We start from the raw sequence: 16,304 nt of genomic DNA, 5'->3' as shown, positions 1-16,304 counted from the left end.
GTCTCTCTGCCTGAAATTATCCGTCTGCCCTGAACTATATGCCTATACTATAATGACCACGGAGGTCGTTCCCCTGTCACTGGCGCTCATGGTGCTGGAAGTGGCCTTATGGTGTGTGTGGGCAGCACACACTGTTTCAAATCCCCCTGATCATCCTGAACTCCCACCCAGCCTCCCTCTCCCACCACCTCTGCACCAGTCCTCACCATCACCACCGCTGTCTCCTCCTCCCTCCGTCGGCTCCACCATGAGTCGTCATGGCTGCAGCCTGGGTCTCGCCTGGCTCTCCCTGCTCCAAGTCTCCTCCCTCCATCTTCGCCACCCTGGCTCCTTCTGTCTTCTCCCTAGCTCCTCCCTCTGTCGTCTCCACCCTGGACTCTGTTTGTCGTCCTCCTCCCGGGAGTCCGTCCCCCGCCCAAACCTCCACCTGTTTTGTCTGCCTGCATTCCTGCCAGCCCTTTGCCCTCCCCGTTACCATCCCACATCCACTTCTTTATCCTCCTCCTAAGTCCCCCTCGGTCCCTCCCTTTTTCTTTGCAGCGCGAAGTCTCGCCTTCCAGGAGGGGGGCAAACTGTCAGACCTATGGACCTGTTTTGTTGTGTTTTCATTCACCATGTGTTCACCCTGACCCAGTTTCTGTCTCCCGTTGATTGTGTCATTTGGTTCAGGTGTATCTTCATTTGCTTTAGTATTTAAAGAGTAGTCTGTCCCGTGCTCCCTCGTCTGGTATTATTGATGTAATTTGTGAATGTTTCCTACATGTGTCACCTGCCTGCCTATCGTGGATTTACCCTCTTGTATATTAATTAAAGATTATTTGACTTGAGCATCTTCTTTGTGCGATTTAATTCTCTGTAGCGTGACAGCTGCATATTAAGCAGAAAATGTTTTAAAAGTGAAAATGCCATGGATTAGCTTTAAATCTGATATTTGCCTCTTAGAGCAGATGGGAGCAATCATCATACGTGATTCAGTTCTGTGCTGGAAATGAAAGGAACGTGTTAATCTCTTTATTGCTGAGAGTGGCTGTCAGCAGAAGATGGCTAGATAAGTATGAGAATATATCAGCTTGGTGTGACTGCAGTTCATTGAGGCCAACACAGTTAATTCCTAGCATGATTCGCACACGTGTTGCCATGGTTTTCGGTCTTTCAGCACTCACTTGCCTGTGCTATTACAGTCTTTATTATAAAGCTCCATACTTCTTCTGTATTCCCTCTTGTCACTCAATTTGTCCTTCTTTCATTTGACTCAGGTCGACCTACTTAGCAAGAAGACTCTGTACCCTTGTCTTTCTGACTATTATTCTCATTATTAGACTTCTTCTCTCATCTTCCTCCATCCTCCAAAACAGCCTTTGGTTATACTTGCACACATAAGCAAATGGTCACAGGCATGAAGGCGCAGTTTTAATTTAACTTGAGCTGAGCGTTCGCTAAAAGCACCTTAATTTCCGAATGGGTATATTTTTTTACTTTATAATAGGTGTGAATTATTGCATTGATCAGCCAGTTACAGTGAAGTGGAGTCACTGCCTCCACTCATGTGACTTTTCATCTGTATTTAGCCTACCTTTCCTCTAGAACTTGGTCTGTTGGTGTCTGAATTTTTGAGGCACTGATTTCCAGAGGCATCGATTTTCACTCCAGTTTTGATTTTCTGTTTTTATTGCAAAATCAATCCATTTAAACATGTCTTTATTACAATAATGACTTGAAAAGTCATTATTTCCAATAATGAAATAATTATATGGAAACAAGTTGCAACACAACGGAAACAAGCCATAACACAACACAACGAAATTAGCATAATACAAAGGAAACAAGTCGCAACACAAAGGAAACAAGCCACAACACAACACAATGAAATTAGCACAACACAACAGAAACAAGTCGCAACACAACGGAAACAAGCCGCAACACAATGTAAACAATTCGAAACAACTGAAAAAATCCACAACGAAATTAGCACAACACAATGGAAACATGCCACAACACAAAAAAATTTGCGTAACACAACAGAAACATGTCACAATGGAAACATGCCACAACACAAAAAAATTTGCGTAACACAACAGAAACATGTCACAATGGAAACATGCCACAACACAATGAAAATAGCACAACACAACAGAAACAAGCCACAATGCAGCGAAATTAGCACAACACAACAGAAATAAACCACAACACAGTGAAATTAGCACAATGCAATAAAATTAGCATCCTATGTGTTGAATTGTGGTGATTTTGTTGTGTTGTGGAGATTTCATTGTGTTGTGCACTATGAGGGTGAGTAAATAATGAGAGAATTTTTGAGTGGAGAAATGTCCCTTTAAGAGGACACTGTGCAGTATGTATTCATTGAGATCTATTTGCAAGTGCTGAATAATTATATTTACTTTTTTCGGTGCATCTGGCCCAGTCCATCCTTGAGACAAAGTTATTATAGTTAGCTTTAAAAAAATCACTTTTATTTAGCTCAACTTGGTCTACTAAAATAACAAAAAAATAATAATAAATAAATATATATATATATATATATATATATAGACTTAAAAAATGAAAAAAATAAAACTTTAAATTTAAAATGAAAACTGAAAATATAAAAATAAACATATATTCAAAATATTAATAGACACTATCACAAAGATACTAAAATAACACTGCCGTGAGTGCAGTGAATTTGTTCAAAAAGACTGCAAAGCTTTTGACCTCTGACTAGAAGTCAGATAAATGGAATGGGATTATATTGAATTTAACAGGGCTGGTCTGTAAAATGTTCTGATTTCCAAACTGCTCCACCTTCAAAACAACCTCCTCCCTCTCGACATGTCCCTCCCTTTCACTCCCTCTCTCTTTTTCTCACACCCTTCCTTGTCAGACAAACATTTTTAAGAGTGAACATGATGTTTGTGGCTTAAACAGGACAGTCTTGTGAAGTCTATGTTGACGGCATCATCCGATAACAGCAACAGCTCACTCAACGACTGTGGAATATACATAACAACAGTCTACAATAACAGGTAAAGGACTTTGCGCCACAAATTTTGTCACATTTTCATCTGTATATCTAGTAGGTTTACAGGCAGATAAATTTACTAGGGAAATACAAGGTTGGTTTGGCTTGAGAAAGACAGTATACAATAGATTTCTCTATGTATTTTTGTTGAGTTTTCATTCACACACATACAATCTATACGCACTTGTAAACATTTGAGGCACCACATGTGGGGAATCGACCCTGTATGTTGGTGTTGTTTGTTATATTGATGCTCACAAGTTTACTGCCCTTTTCCAACGTGTGACTGCAACGTGAACATGATAAAAGGTCAATGAAGGCTCAATATACCTGCAGATGGAGCTATATATAGCTGTACAAACAACTCTCTTCACTCAAGATAAGAACACCATTGAGTGAACCAAGGTCAAAAAATAGAGCTATATCTCTAAAATCAGTGTTAAATTGACTTGCTTATTTCATCATTAAAAAAAGAGCAATGCAGTATACCGGAAAAATAATTTATGAATTATAAAACAGCTGCTTTGGTATTAGGAATGAAACTCCATTTCCCACAGAATGCTAACAAATGTATTTTTTGATCTCAGTATCAATCGAGTCGGGTTTTTTTTTTTTTTTTTACTTCTTTGGGGCTTTTAATTAATGCTTCAATCACACTCTGTTTATTATCACAGATGTGGGGGGGTGTTTTCATCTTGTCTAACTCTTTTTCCTTGCACTGTCCTACCAACTTCTTCCCCTCTTCTCTTTCGTTCTCCCCACCACATCAGTAAAATCCATTTTGCAAATGATACTTTACAGCCACAGGGATGGGAATGAAGGTGCTATTTTTAGCCCTGACCAATGGAGGAGAGAGAGTGAGGTGCACGAGAGAGGGCGAGCAAGCAAACAGGCAAGAGAGAAAGAGGGAGGGAGGGAGATGGGGGAGAAAATCATTATTTTGTGTGTGTGTAGCAGCAGTTGGAGGCTCTGAGCTGAGTCAGGGAGCGGAGGCAGCATCAGGGAAGAGGAGACGAGACAAGAGGAGTGGAGAAAGAAGAGACCCACTGCAACTCCAGGCAGCCGGAGAGACCCCGCTCAGGTGGGACACGACACGCACCGCTGGCCTCAATAGAAACCAGAACAATGATTACATCATACTTGATAGTCTTCATATATAACACAATTCCAGTTTTATTTTCAGAATAGATTATGAATTTATTTTAGGTTCTGATTAATTAGGATTAAGGCCAGGGATTCTTTGAATTTCATCAATTGTCATCAGAAACAGCCAGATGTCCGTCGTAATGGGTTGTGAACATTCGAGGGCTGGGAAAATCCAAACAGGTTTAGGCACCGAGAATTAGTTGAAAATAGGGAAGGGTGGGAATCGGTGCTGGGTTGTTTACATTGGTCTGCCACAATAAAGAGGGGTGTTCAGATGATTTGGGCATGGGGCGGTGGGGGTGTGGGGGGAGCTGTTTCAGTGTGTGTGTGTGTGTGTGTGTTTGTCTGTGTATGTGCTTTCCAACTGCTATAAAAATCTGAGCACAGCCTGGGATGTGATGGGAAGAGGCGTTGCCATGGAGACTGGGCTTGCACGTATTCCTGTAACAAATCCCAACCATTATATACATTGATTTTTGGCATTTACTGTACAGAGCATCCATAAGGAATGATCAGGTAATAACAACATCAAAAACTATGCTGTTTAATAATGAATGAAGCACTAATGTGGGTTATTAATGTCAAAGCCAACAAAAGATGCATTAGAGGTCTGTGAGTGAAAGTGTATGTGTGCTGGTAAATTTGACATGTTTGTAGGAATCTTAGTTCATGTTCATTTCAACATTTACTAAAACATTATTAAAATCAAAATTTATATTTTTAAATAATAGTTAATGGACCCAAGTTATTATGAACATAACAGTTAACAGTACTTTTATCAACTAATGTTTAAAAAGATAAATACTGTTACAAATGGTGGTGTATTTGTTGCATTTTATTTGTGATTTCAATAGAACAGTTTTCAGAGAGATGAGAAATGGTCTATGACACGATATGTGGAGGCAGCGCTCCATGCGGAGTATGCTGCTTATGACTGGGTCTTCAATTGATTTTTAGGAAAGAATAACACTTAATGTAACAAACTTTAAAGTCTGTGTGAATCGGAAGTTGCTGCCGACTTTATTTCAGTGTAGTGACATATTTCCAGCTGAAACAGAATATTGAATAGAGGGCATGGTTTTATGTTTGCGCTCCTCCTCTCTGTCTCTCACTCACAGCAATCTAACGGTTGGAGGGGTGTGTTTAAGCATATTCTGCCCAAGCCGTCAAACTGACGTCATCAGAAAAGGAATGCCATTCCAGAGCAAAAGTAAATGTTCAGATTTTGATTAAAGATTACGAAGACAAACAATTTTTAAATAAAGTAAATAAAGTCCATTTTGATTTCATGCGGACTTTAATGTTTTTAACAAGTTAATAGATGATTTTTAGAGAGCTGAGATGAAAACAACTTTTCTGTTTCTAGTGAGAAAAGTCTGATAATAAAGAGACTTGTGAGGTCACATTTACCATTCAGAGAATTTTCGCTGCCGAAATCCAGTCATTTCAATAGGAATCCATGCAATCTGATGTTGTGATACGTAATATGTCGTGTTACGCAATACGTACATGCGTGTACCGGAAGTATCTGTGTAGTTGAACATGTGTTGAGCACCTAGTAAAGAAGTTCAAACCAACTTATAATGACGTCCAGTAATACTTCATGGTGGCAGCGGTAAACAATCACAGTATCACCGCGTCTCCATGAGGGCACTGAGGGAACAACCGACCCGACTGCTGTAGCACCCTCAATTGAGGGGGCGAGCTCTCCCGTGCCGTAACGTTGCTGGGCGGCAGCTGGGAATTCGCTTGTCGGAGCTCACTGAGCCCTGAAGCGCCGAGGTGGCAGGGGTATAAATGAACCTCCATGAGGGCACTGAAGGAACAACCGACCTGACTGCTGTAGCACCCTCACTTGAGGGGGCGAGCTCTCCCGTGCCGTACCGTTGCCAGGCGGCAGCTGGGATTTTCGCTCGTCGGAGCTCACTGAGCCCTGAAGCACCGAGGGTGGCAGGGGTATCAATAAGCCTCCGTGAGGGCACTGAGGAGGATTGGGCACCGTATACTGAGGTGTTATCCTTTCCTCGCCAGGTGGACTGCCCTCAGGGACCTGACAATGGTAGGACCATTTCGCCGAGGTCCTCTTAGACAAATAACGGTCCGCAGATCCGTTTTCGGTCTATAAGACCCCAACTGAGAGCATCGCCCCGACCCCCGATCTTTCTGTGGAGGGGTGCGGGTTGCAACGCTCTGTTTTTGAGACTGGCGATATAAGGAGCTTTATGACTTGGGCTGCGGCTCGCCCAGCAGCCCCACCCCTGAGCAGGTCAGCCTGGTATGCTTGTAACACCACCATGGTGTGCAAACATGCGCCAGCCTGACCTACCGCCGTATAAGCTTTCCCAACCAGACTCGATGTAAGCCTAACGGGCCTGGTGGGAAGCTTCGGGGCCTTCAGGGACGATGCTGAGGATGGGGAGAGATAGCTCGAAAGCGTCTGCTCAACCACTGGCATCGCCCCATATACCTTATCATTCAGCCCCACGATGTTCTTTGAATAATTCGAGACTGTGGGGCTGTAATACGGGATGAGTACGGTTTCTCCCACGATCTTGCACTCAGCATGGAGATCGGGAAAAACGGAAGGCCCCCGTCGTGAAGGCTGTGATCTGGATTCAGAACATGCTCGTCTAATTATTTTTAGGACGAGCGTCCTGTTTCTAGGCTGGCCAAACAATATTTTATTTTTGGCGCGAATCATCCCCCATAATCACAAATCACACCTCATACGCGAGGGACTGAAGGGGAACAAGCTTGGAAAATTTGTAGAGGAATTGGAGATGAAGGATTGAAACAACTCAATGCAAGTGGGCTCAGTGATGCAGATAAGAAAAACCCTGACACCTTGTGGAATTTTTTTGAAGGACAACTAAAATTAAATGTGAACTTTAGAATTCACAGGCTCCATCTCATGCAAGATAGGCAAAAACCAAATGAGAGCATTGATGACTTTGTGACTAGAGCCAGAACTTTAGCATTAAAATGCCAACTTACCGACTAGGAGCTTAATGAACGTCTTGTTGAGCTTATCATTGCCAGTACTCATTTTGATGCTCTCAGGAATGATCTCTACAGCAAGCCCAAAGGCCATCCCATTGCTGACATACTAGCAGAGGGGAGAAAGTACGAAGCCTTAGCAGCTGGAAACGAACAGATACAACAGCTTGGCATGCCAAACACAGAAAAGGTTCATACTATAAATAGAGGACGAACATGTCAAAACTGTGACACGAACCACAAGCCAAGACAGTGTCCAGCATACAATGATACATGCTCTATGTGTGGTAACAGAGGCCACTGGGCAAAGTGTTGTAAAAAGAGCAGACGACAAAGACAGCTATCCAACCAGCACAGAAGGAGTAAGTCACGAGCACGCAACAGATACCAAAGCCACATCAACCCAAGGAAAGACTACAAACGCAAAGATGAATCCAGCATCAATGTTGTAGACAGCATTAAAGATGATGAAGAGTATGCATACCAAAAACACTTTTACTCCATCACTATCAGTGCAAAGTGTATGCACAGCATCCATGTGAAACCACCCAGGGATGAGGCATACACAACTCTGAATGTTAAACCACCCTTCCTGCAAGGACATGGATACACGCTTCGCCTGAAAATAGATACCGGGGCATCTGGAAACACACTTCCATTTCGTACATTCAAGCAGATGTATGGTACATCGACACAAAGCATGGAACATCTTAAGCCAGCATCCAATGTAAAACTAACATCATACACTGGTGATGTAATTCCCTGCTTCGGAACTATCAGCATGCCAAACACAAAGATGAATCCAGCATCAATGTTGTAGACAGCATTAAAGATGATGAAGAGTATGCATACCAAAAACACTTTTACTCCATCACTATCAGTGCAAAGTGTATGCACAGCATCCATGTGAAACCACCCAGGGATGAGGCATACACAACTCTGAATGTTAAACCACCCTTCCTGCAAGGACATGGATACACGCTTCGCCTGAAAATAGATACCGGGGCATTGACCCCCCACGTAAATGCAGTATCCACATCAAAAACAAACTTCAAAATGAGTTGAACAAACTTGTTAATCAAGGAGTCCTGCAAAAAGTAGAAGAGCACACGGATTGGTGTTCCAGCCTTGCCTTCAGCACAAAGAAAGACGGGTCGCTGCGGATCTGTTTAGACCCACAAAAACTAAATGCAAGCCTGAAGAGGTGCCCTCACAAGATTCAGACTCTGGAAGAACTAAACCCAAATTTTGCAAATGCAAAAGTCTTCAGCAAGCTTGACGTAAAAGCTGGATACTGGTCGATACATCTTGATGAGGAATCACAAATCCTAACCACATTCCGCACTCCTTTTGGCAGATACTGCTGGAGATGCTTACCATTTGGTCTCAGTGTGTCCCAAGACCTTTTTCAAGCTAAAATGGACTACATTCTTGAAGGTCTTCACGGTGTAATCAGCATAGCAGATGACGTTGCAGTATGTGGAGTTGACGAGGAAGATCATGACAGGAACCTGATAAGCCTAATGGAAAGAGCTGCAGAAACTGGACTTGTGTTTAATAGTGACAAGTGTATCATCAAGCAGCAGAGCATATCCTTTTTTGGCAATCTGTACACAGACAAAGGCATCAGACCAGACCCAGCCAAAGTACAAGACATACAAAAAATGCCAACGCTACAAAGCAAGGATGATCTCCATCGATTTATGGGCATGATGAACTACCTGTCACCCTACATTCCGAAGTTTGCAGATAAAGCCCACAATCTGAGAGGACTGCTGAAAAGCGACTCACAGTGGATTTGGGACAGTGATTATCAGAATTGCTTTGAAGACCTAAAGACGACAGTGACTGTCGATGCTTGCTTAAAATACTACAACCTCGCAACCACCCTCACATTGGAGGTAGATGCATCACAGAGAGGCATTGGTGTAGCACTGGTGCAAGACAACAGGCCCATTGCTTTCGGTTCAAAAACACTAACTGAATGTCAATCAAGACACAGCAACATTGAAAGAGAAATGCTTGCTATTGTGTATGGTATGCAGCGATATCACACATACTTGTATGGCAAATCATTCATTGTGGTAACTGACCACAAACCTCTCGTCACCATATGCACGAAGCCTCTACATGCTGCTCCTCCCAGACTGCAACGAATGCTGATCAAGACGCAGGGATACAACTACAGCATCATGTATCGTCCTGGAAACCAAATGATTCTTGCAGACAATCTCAGCCGCCTGCCAAACCCTGAAAACAACGAAGATATTTAACTTGATGAACGCATTGATGGACTGGATGCAGAATTTGAAGACCCTGAGCATCATACTGTCGCAATTGTAAACTTTTCTCCGAACAAGCAAGAGGATCTCAGAACTGAGACTGCAAAGGACCCCAAGCTCAGTGCATTAAAAGAAATAATCCATCAGGGATGGCCAGATAAGATACAAGACCTGCCAAAAGACCTACGCAGCTATTGGCCTTTCAGAGATAAACTCGCCATAGAAGCAGGAGTTGTCATCAAAGGCAGACAAGTGCTTATTCCAGAATCTATGACCACCGACATTCTGATTCAGCTCCATGCAGGCCACCAAGGTATCGAAAAAACATGCCGGTTGGCTCAAGAGAATGTGTATTGGACAAAGATAAACATAGACATTGAAAAAATTTGCAAGTCCTGCAGTACCTGTGCAGAGCACCAAGACGCACAACCAAAAGAACCGCTCATTCCACACAAAACACCCACAAAGCCGTGGCAGTACCTGGCATCTGATCTGTTTGAGATTCACGGACATCAGTAACTACTTACTGTGGACAGGTATTCCAAATATCTTTTGGTTGATGAAATGCCCATTCCAGTAAGCAACCATGCAGTTGCACAAAAAAATGCAAAGTTACATGTCTTTATTTGGTCGACTAGATGAAATAATGACAGACAATGGACCACAGTACACAGGACAACCCTTCAAAAAATGTATAGCCAATTGGGGAATAAAACACACCACAAATTCACCGCACTGCCCAAAAAGTAGTGGATTTATTGAAAGACATGTGAGACACATTAAATCCATCATCAAAAAAACAATACAACACAAAGGAGATGTACAAGTAGCCTTGTTGCATGTGCGAGCGACGCCCATTGACAGTGATCTACCATCCCCTGCAGAATTGCTCCTTGGCAGACCTATCACCACACTCCTACCAAGTCATGCAGATCCAGGGAAACTGGAACACAGACAACACCTGGAAAAAAAAAATCAACAATGATAAAAACACATCATGATCAATGTAGTGGTAGAGACTTACCTCCACTGTTCCGCGGACAGTGTATAAGAGTGCTGGACAAGGAGAGGAGAACATGGCACCCAGGGACTATTGTGGAAAAGTGCAGGGAGCCAAAAAGCTACTTGGTTCAAACACCAAATGGAAACACAATCAGATGTACCAGGGGCAATCTTCGTGAGATGTATACAACACAAACACAGAACATCCAGAAGAAAGTGCAAACACCTAAAAGAGATGTGGTTGAACAAAGCCACAAGGATACAGTCGAAAGCAAAATCACTCAACCTCTTGAAACAAAAACAGATAATATAGGCAATGAGACAGCAGTACCAACACGCACAAGGTCTGGATGAATCATAATTAAGCCAGTGCAATACAAGGACTGTTGTGTAAAGCTAAATGAAAAGTTCCAAATATGGACTGAATGTTTATTTCTGTAAGTAACCAGTTTATTAATGTTCATTGCTGTTATAATGTGCACTCCACTGAAAAAAAATAAAAATAAAAAAAAATAAAGAGCCTGGAACGTCTTATTGTTTATGGCAGGGCTGTCCAAACTCGGTCCTGGAGGGCCGGTGTCCTGCAGAGTTTAGCTCCAACCCTAATTAAACACACCTGAACCAGCTAATCAAGCTCTTACTAGGCATAGGCTGTGTCCGAAATCGCCCCCTATACCCTCATTCACTATTCCCTACATTAGGTCACAAATTCAGTTCACTAGAAGGAGTGAATGAAAATGAGTAGTGAATTCGGACACTGAGCTCACCGGAAGGAATGCCGCTTTTGCATAGTTTGTGCTTGCTGTTTATTAATCATTTGAAACTAGCAAACTAGCAGCTGCAGTAGTAAGAATAAAGGATTTATCTTGAACTCTGTCATGGAAATGATGTATAAACCCTAATCAAACAATTTAATAATCAATTTACAATGAATTTATACCCGTGTTGTACATTACGCTGTACGCCATGGATGTGCGCATGAACGGATTTATTATTCAGCTGCGGGCGCCATCTTCTGGCGAGATGCAGGAATTCATTCGGCGGACTCTCACGGTGCATTATGGGCATTCTCTAGCCGTTGAGCGTGCACCAGTTGTACACTCGTTTTTGCAGTGCATTGTGGGATTGAATGAGTGCACTCGAGAACGTCCACTATGGTTTCGGACACCACTAAAAATGGCTGTTCCCTCAAATAGTGCCCTATTTAAGGGTATAGGGGGCGATTTCGGACACAGCCATAGAAACTTCCAGTCAGGTGTGTTGAGGCAAGTTGGAGCTAAACTCTGTAGGACACTGGCCCTCCAGGACCGAGTTTGGACAACCCTGGTTTATGGACTATATATATATATTGTTGTCATGGTTGTCTGAGATGTTTACACTCTTATGTTAAACGGGGGGGATGTTGTGATACATAATATGTGGTGTTACACAATACGTACATGTGTGTACCGGAAGTATCTGTGTAGTTGAACATGTGTTGAGCACCTAGTAAAGAAGTTCAAACCAACTTATAATGACGTCCAGTAATACTTCCTCTGAGAGCAGAATTTGCTTACGGGTTCAAGTTGGTCACGCTGATTCACAGAAAGCTGCTTGGTTTAAAAATGCCTTCTGTGTGAACTGTGCTTCATACTACGCTACAATTTTGACAATACACAGTGAAAATTTTGCACATTTTTACTCTCCATTTAATCTCATTGCTTATGTTGAAACAGCTTAGATAGAAAGAAACTGATAACACTTTGCAATAAGGTTTAATTTGCTAACATTAGTTCGTTAACCTGACCTAACAATGAAAAATACTTCTAAAGCACTTATTAATCACCTTTTTTCTTTTTCTTTTTTATAAATTACTAATACATTATTAAAATCAAAAGATTTAATATTAGGGCCTTTTACACCGGAGGAACATTTTCATAGTTCCTGTTATTGGCCGGGTAGTACCCACTTTTTGGCGTGTTTGGAACTGGGAACCATTTTAGTTATATAGGAAAGCCTTTTTGGGGGACTAAATTAGCCTCTACTTCATAGTCTGACCCAGTACAACAGGAACTACCAGTGACGTAAATATATGTTGAATAGCCGAATGCTTGTCATACAAACTGTTGAAAATGTGTTGCTCGTTGTATAGTTAATGTTAACTAACGGGACATTATTGTAAAGTGTTATCAAGAAATCTTATTTATGATTTTTTTTCTATCATTTAGGTATCTATTTAATGACCCACTATTTCCACTTTTACAGTCATGCGTCCCAGGTCCAGATTACTGGCTAAACGCAGCCTTCCCACCATCAGGGAGGGCTATGAGGAGCTGGTGCAGGACCTGAACCAGACCAACAGCCAGCACACCACCACACAGGACTACTTCCTCTCCATCTGCCATCTGGCCCGGCCCACCTTTCCTCTGCATGAGCCCGACTGTGACATCCTTTCCATCGGCCCTTTGGATTCCCCAAAGTCCTGCCTACGACTGCACCGCCTGCGACAGCATCTGCAACCTTCACAGCCCCACACCTCCACAAGCAGCGACCAGACAGTTGAACAAGCCCATAAAGAGAAAGATACCGCCAGATCTGCTCCGTCAGAACTTCTGCAGGCCCAGGCTGCCCCAGAGGAGGACAACGGATGCAGAGGTGACATCCCAGGCCCTGCAGATCCGCTGGAGTACCTCTACAGCCACAGAGGTGCTCTAGCGCTCTCCACCAGAAGGGGCAGCATTCCCCCACGCCGGCCACGCAGCGACACCTTCCCATGCTGTTCCCCGGCGCCTGGCACCCAGCGAAAAAGCAGCTGCCCAGAGCTTTGCCTGCCCGAGACGGTCCCTGCGGTGACAGTCCTGCAACGGTCACCGCTCAGCAGGAAGAAGCTGGATGAAGGCAGTTTGGCCACATGTAGTGGTATTCCCAACAAGCTCGATGGCGCCCCTGCTGGTTGGAGGGGAAAGAGCAGTCGTTGCATGGACAAACAGACCATAGTGTCCCACTGGATCTCAGAGTGCCGCAGCGCATGGAAGGAAGCCCGCATTCGCGCATGCATGCTGCCCGCCATTGCCGAAAAGTAATCTACGGCTGCAAAAATCTCTTTCTGGTGAGGTTGAATATCACATAGAGTAACGTCAATTATTGTGGAATTATTACTTTGCACTTCAGGTTTATATGCATATACATTTTTGATGTATTTTTAAACTTGTGACCCTATAGATGGTGCCGTGTTAATACCACACCATAGTGTAGAGTTACTATGAATGTCAATGATGACTGAGTCAGTCCAGTAATGTCCAGTCGTGATCAATAAATGCATTGATTGTTTGATGCCTTTAACATTGTTTGGTGAGATTTAAAAAATAAAAAATCATAATCAAAATTGCAGTTCTAATATATGAAACTCAATGTAGTTTAAAGATGACAGCAATCCATAATATTCACAGATAAGAATCTCATTGTGTCCACAACTATATTTGGCTGGGAAGGTTTTAGCAAATTTGCATATTAGGCATCTACTGTGATGCAGAATGAATATGCCATGCTTCCTTGAAATATTATCAAACATTTGATGATATTTCCAAGATTTTATTAGGAAACAGGATCAGCAAACACTGGGATTATGACTAGGATTAGGATGTATTTCCACCATGGATATGTTGAGAGAGATTATGTCCAATTGTTATTTCTATATAATGTCTCGAGCAAGTGCTTCTTCGTTCACTAGTATTTCACAACAAAATGGCTAAGCTGCCTGTAATAATTCACTGCCACCTTCTGAAAACAAAGACAAAATGAGTCATGTTGAAAATGGCTGTCATGTTTGTTTTCAGGCCCTTGTGTTGCAGTTTTAAAAAATATAGCATGGTGTTACAGCTTGCAAGCACAAATATCAGCTTTAGAGTAAACTGGATAGTCCGGTTGGAGGATAAATGATTAAATATCCTGGTTAGGAATCACCTTTGTTAAACAACAGACCATACAATAAAAAAATCTGACCTATATCATTTTGATATTCAGAACTATGGCAAAAGGCCAATGTAGAATTGCACTGTTATCATGTGAGACTGTTTGTACACACCCAGAAAATCCTGTTTTCTTTGCTTTGATTTGGTGTTTCAGTATTCTGAGATTGTCCTACTATTAAAAGATTAATTAGTACGGCTGCATGTGAATTTGTAAATTAATTTGTATTCATGCACATGAAATTTCTTTAAATTATTATTATGGATGTAATGATTTGAGAGAAACTGTATATTACACCATATAAGAAAAGGACAAATCTGTTGTTTGTAAAATTTTCAGCAACCTTGTACTTTTTTTTCACTTTTTTAAATTAATAAAATGTCTGTGTTTTATGTATGGATTCTGTGTGTTTTTTCCCCCTGTTCCATCAAGTAGATTAAAATAACAATGAGTCCTCTGAGACTATTAGTAGTCTATTCCATTAGCTGTAATGTTGATCAGACAAAACCTGTTAACCTGATGACTTTCACAATCTATTATTTATATCTATTTAAATAAATTGTATTGATCAACAGAAAAAGCTAATGAACATTACGGTTTAGCATAATGCCCTCTACAGGTGCAACTGCAATTTCACATGAAAATTCTTTACAGTGATAAAATGCTGCAGTTTAGGTATGATTTATTTGAAATAATATTCATATATTCAACATTCAATATACATATTGTTTTTAACAAATTTAAATAAAGGCAACAACACAGAGATAACATACAGTTTCAGTGCTGTTTTAGTTTATTACATCATTTGGAATATTTATTTGCTTTGTAAATTAATTCACTGTTTAACTGTTGTAATGTTATGCCATAATTTAAAAAATGTACTGTATGTTGTTATTTTATATATGTGTATTATTTTATCTCACATGGCATAACTAAAGTTTATAGCAGGTGTTAACAGTGATTAAAAACTACAAATGTAAATGGTGCAGGGGTGGGGTGCTATAAACCATTCAAGTTCATTTGATTAGAGAGAAGAATTATCCCACCCTTGTGTTAATTAGCTGTGTCACACCCCCACCAAACACCAACACACAACACCCTCCATTTAGGGTGCTCCCTGTTGCTGCATTGTACCTTGGAGCAGCAAATCTGGTCAGATACAATTACTGCTGACCTGGATGGGTTAGGGTCGTTCACATATTTGTTTGTAAGACAGACAGACAGACGATAGAATATTACTAGGGTGCTGTGGATGGTTACTTGGTGGTTGCTAGGATATTATGGGCGGTTCAGTAGACCTTATGCATCAGAGAAACAAGTGTGCATCAGCCATCTATGTAATTTTGTCTTTGAACTTCCATTTTGAGGTATCTCTATAGCAGCTGGAGAAGTGGTGAATACATTTGTAACAGTATTTAAAGATTTATCAAAATTTTATCAGAAAACAACATTTTAAAAAAGGCCTGTGTTTGCTTTAAAAAGGCGTTCTGCATAAATGGCTCTTCAAATTGGCACCTGGCTTCACAGCACCCTTCAAGGAACCAGAAGTAAGTACTAGGGCCCCACTGCTAGGGCAGTGATAGGTGGGTGCATGGGGGCCCCTATAGTGTGTGTGTGTGTTGGTGTTTGGTGGAGGGTGTGACACAGTTGATTAACACAAGAGGAAGGGGGTGGATATTCTTTCTAATCAAATGAACTTTAAATGGTTCATTCTTTCAAACCACCCCACCAGTCTATGGTTACACCACATGAAATAAAAACCCTAATGCATACACAAAATAATTAAGAGCATATATTTCCTTAAAATTATACAATTAAATCGTTTAAAACATAAAACATTTCCCTAGTTTACAGAGTATATTCAAAAGACTTTCAACAACGCAATGAATGAAGTCACAGAAATAAAACTG

General features: G+C 41.5%; 1 protein-coding gene across 4 annotated transcripts; it reads left to right on the top strand.

Moving 5' to 3' along the window:
- Positions 1-2,895: 2,895 nt before the first annotated feature.
- LOC107590060 (uncharacterized) lies at positions 2,896-14,746 on the top strand. Of its 4 annotated transcripts, none has more exons than XM_016278677.1 (3): positions 2,896-3,023; positions 3,977-4,100; positions 12,691-14,746. In XM_016278677.1, the coding sequence occupies exon 3, from the start codon at positions 12,693-12,695 to the stop codon at positions 13,506-13,508; it is 816 nt and encodes a 271-aa protein (XP_016134163.1). In that variant the 5' UTR covers positions 2,896-3,023; positions 3,977-4,100; positions 12,691-12,692; the 3' UTR covers positions 13,509-14,746. The 4 variants fall into 4 exon arrangements, with proteins under 4 accessions (XP_016134163.1, XP_016134162.1, XP_016134164.1 ...); XM_016278676.1 differs by having other exon boundaries at positions 3,974-4,100; XM_016278678.1 differs by lacking the exon at positions 3,977-4,100.
- The last annotated feature ends 1,558 nt before the right edge of the window (positions 14,747-16,304 follow it).

This window comes from Sinocyclocheilus grahami, unplaced genomic scaffold, assembly GCF_001515645.1.
Source record: "Sinocyclocheilus grahami isolate Dianchi unplaced genomic scaffold, SAMN03320097.WGS_v1.1 scaffold124.1, whole genome shotgun sequence".
NCBI classification, from domain to species: Eukaryota; Metazoa; Chordata; class Actinopteri; order Cypriniformes; family Cyprinidae; genus Sinocyclocheilus; species Sinocyclocheilus grahami.
The sequence above is the reverse complement of the archived record's forward strand: the minus strand, read 5'-3'. Positions and strand labels throughout refer to the sequence as shown.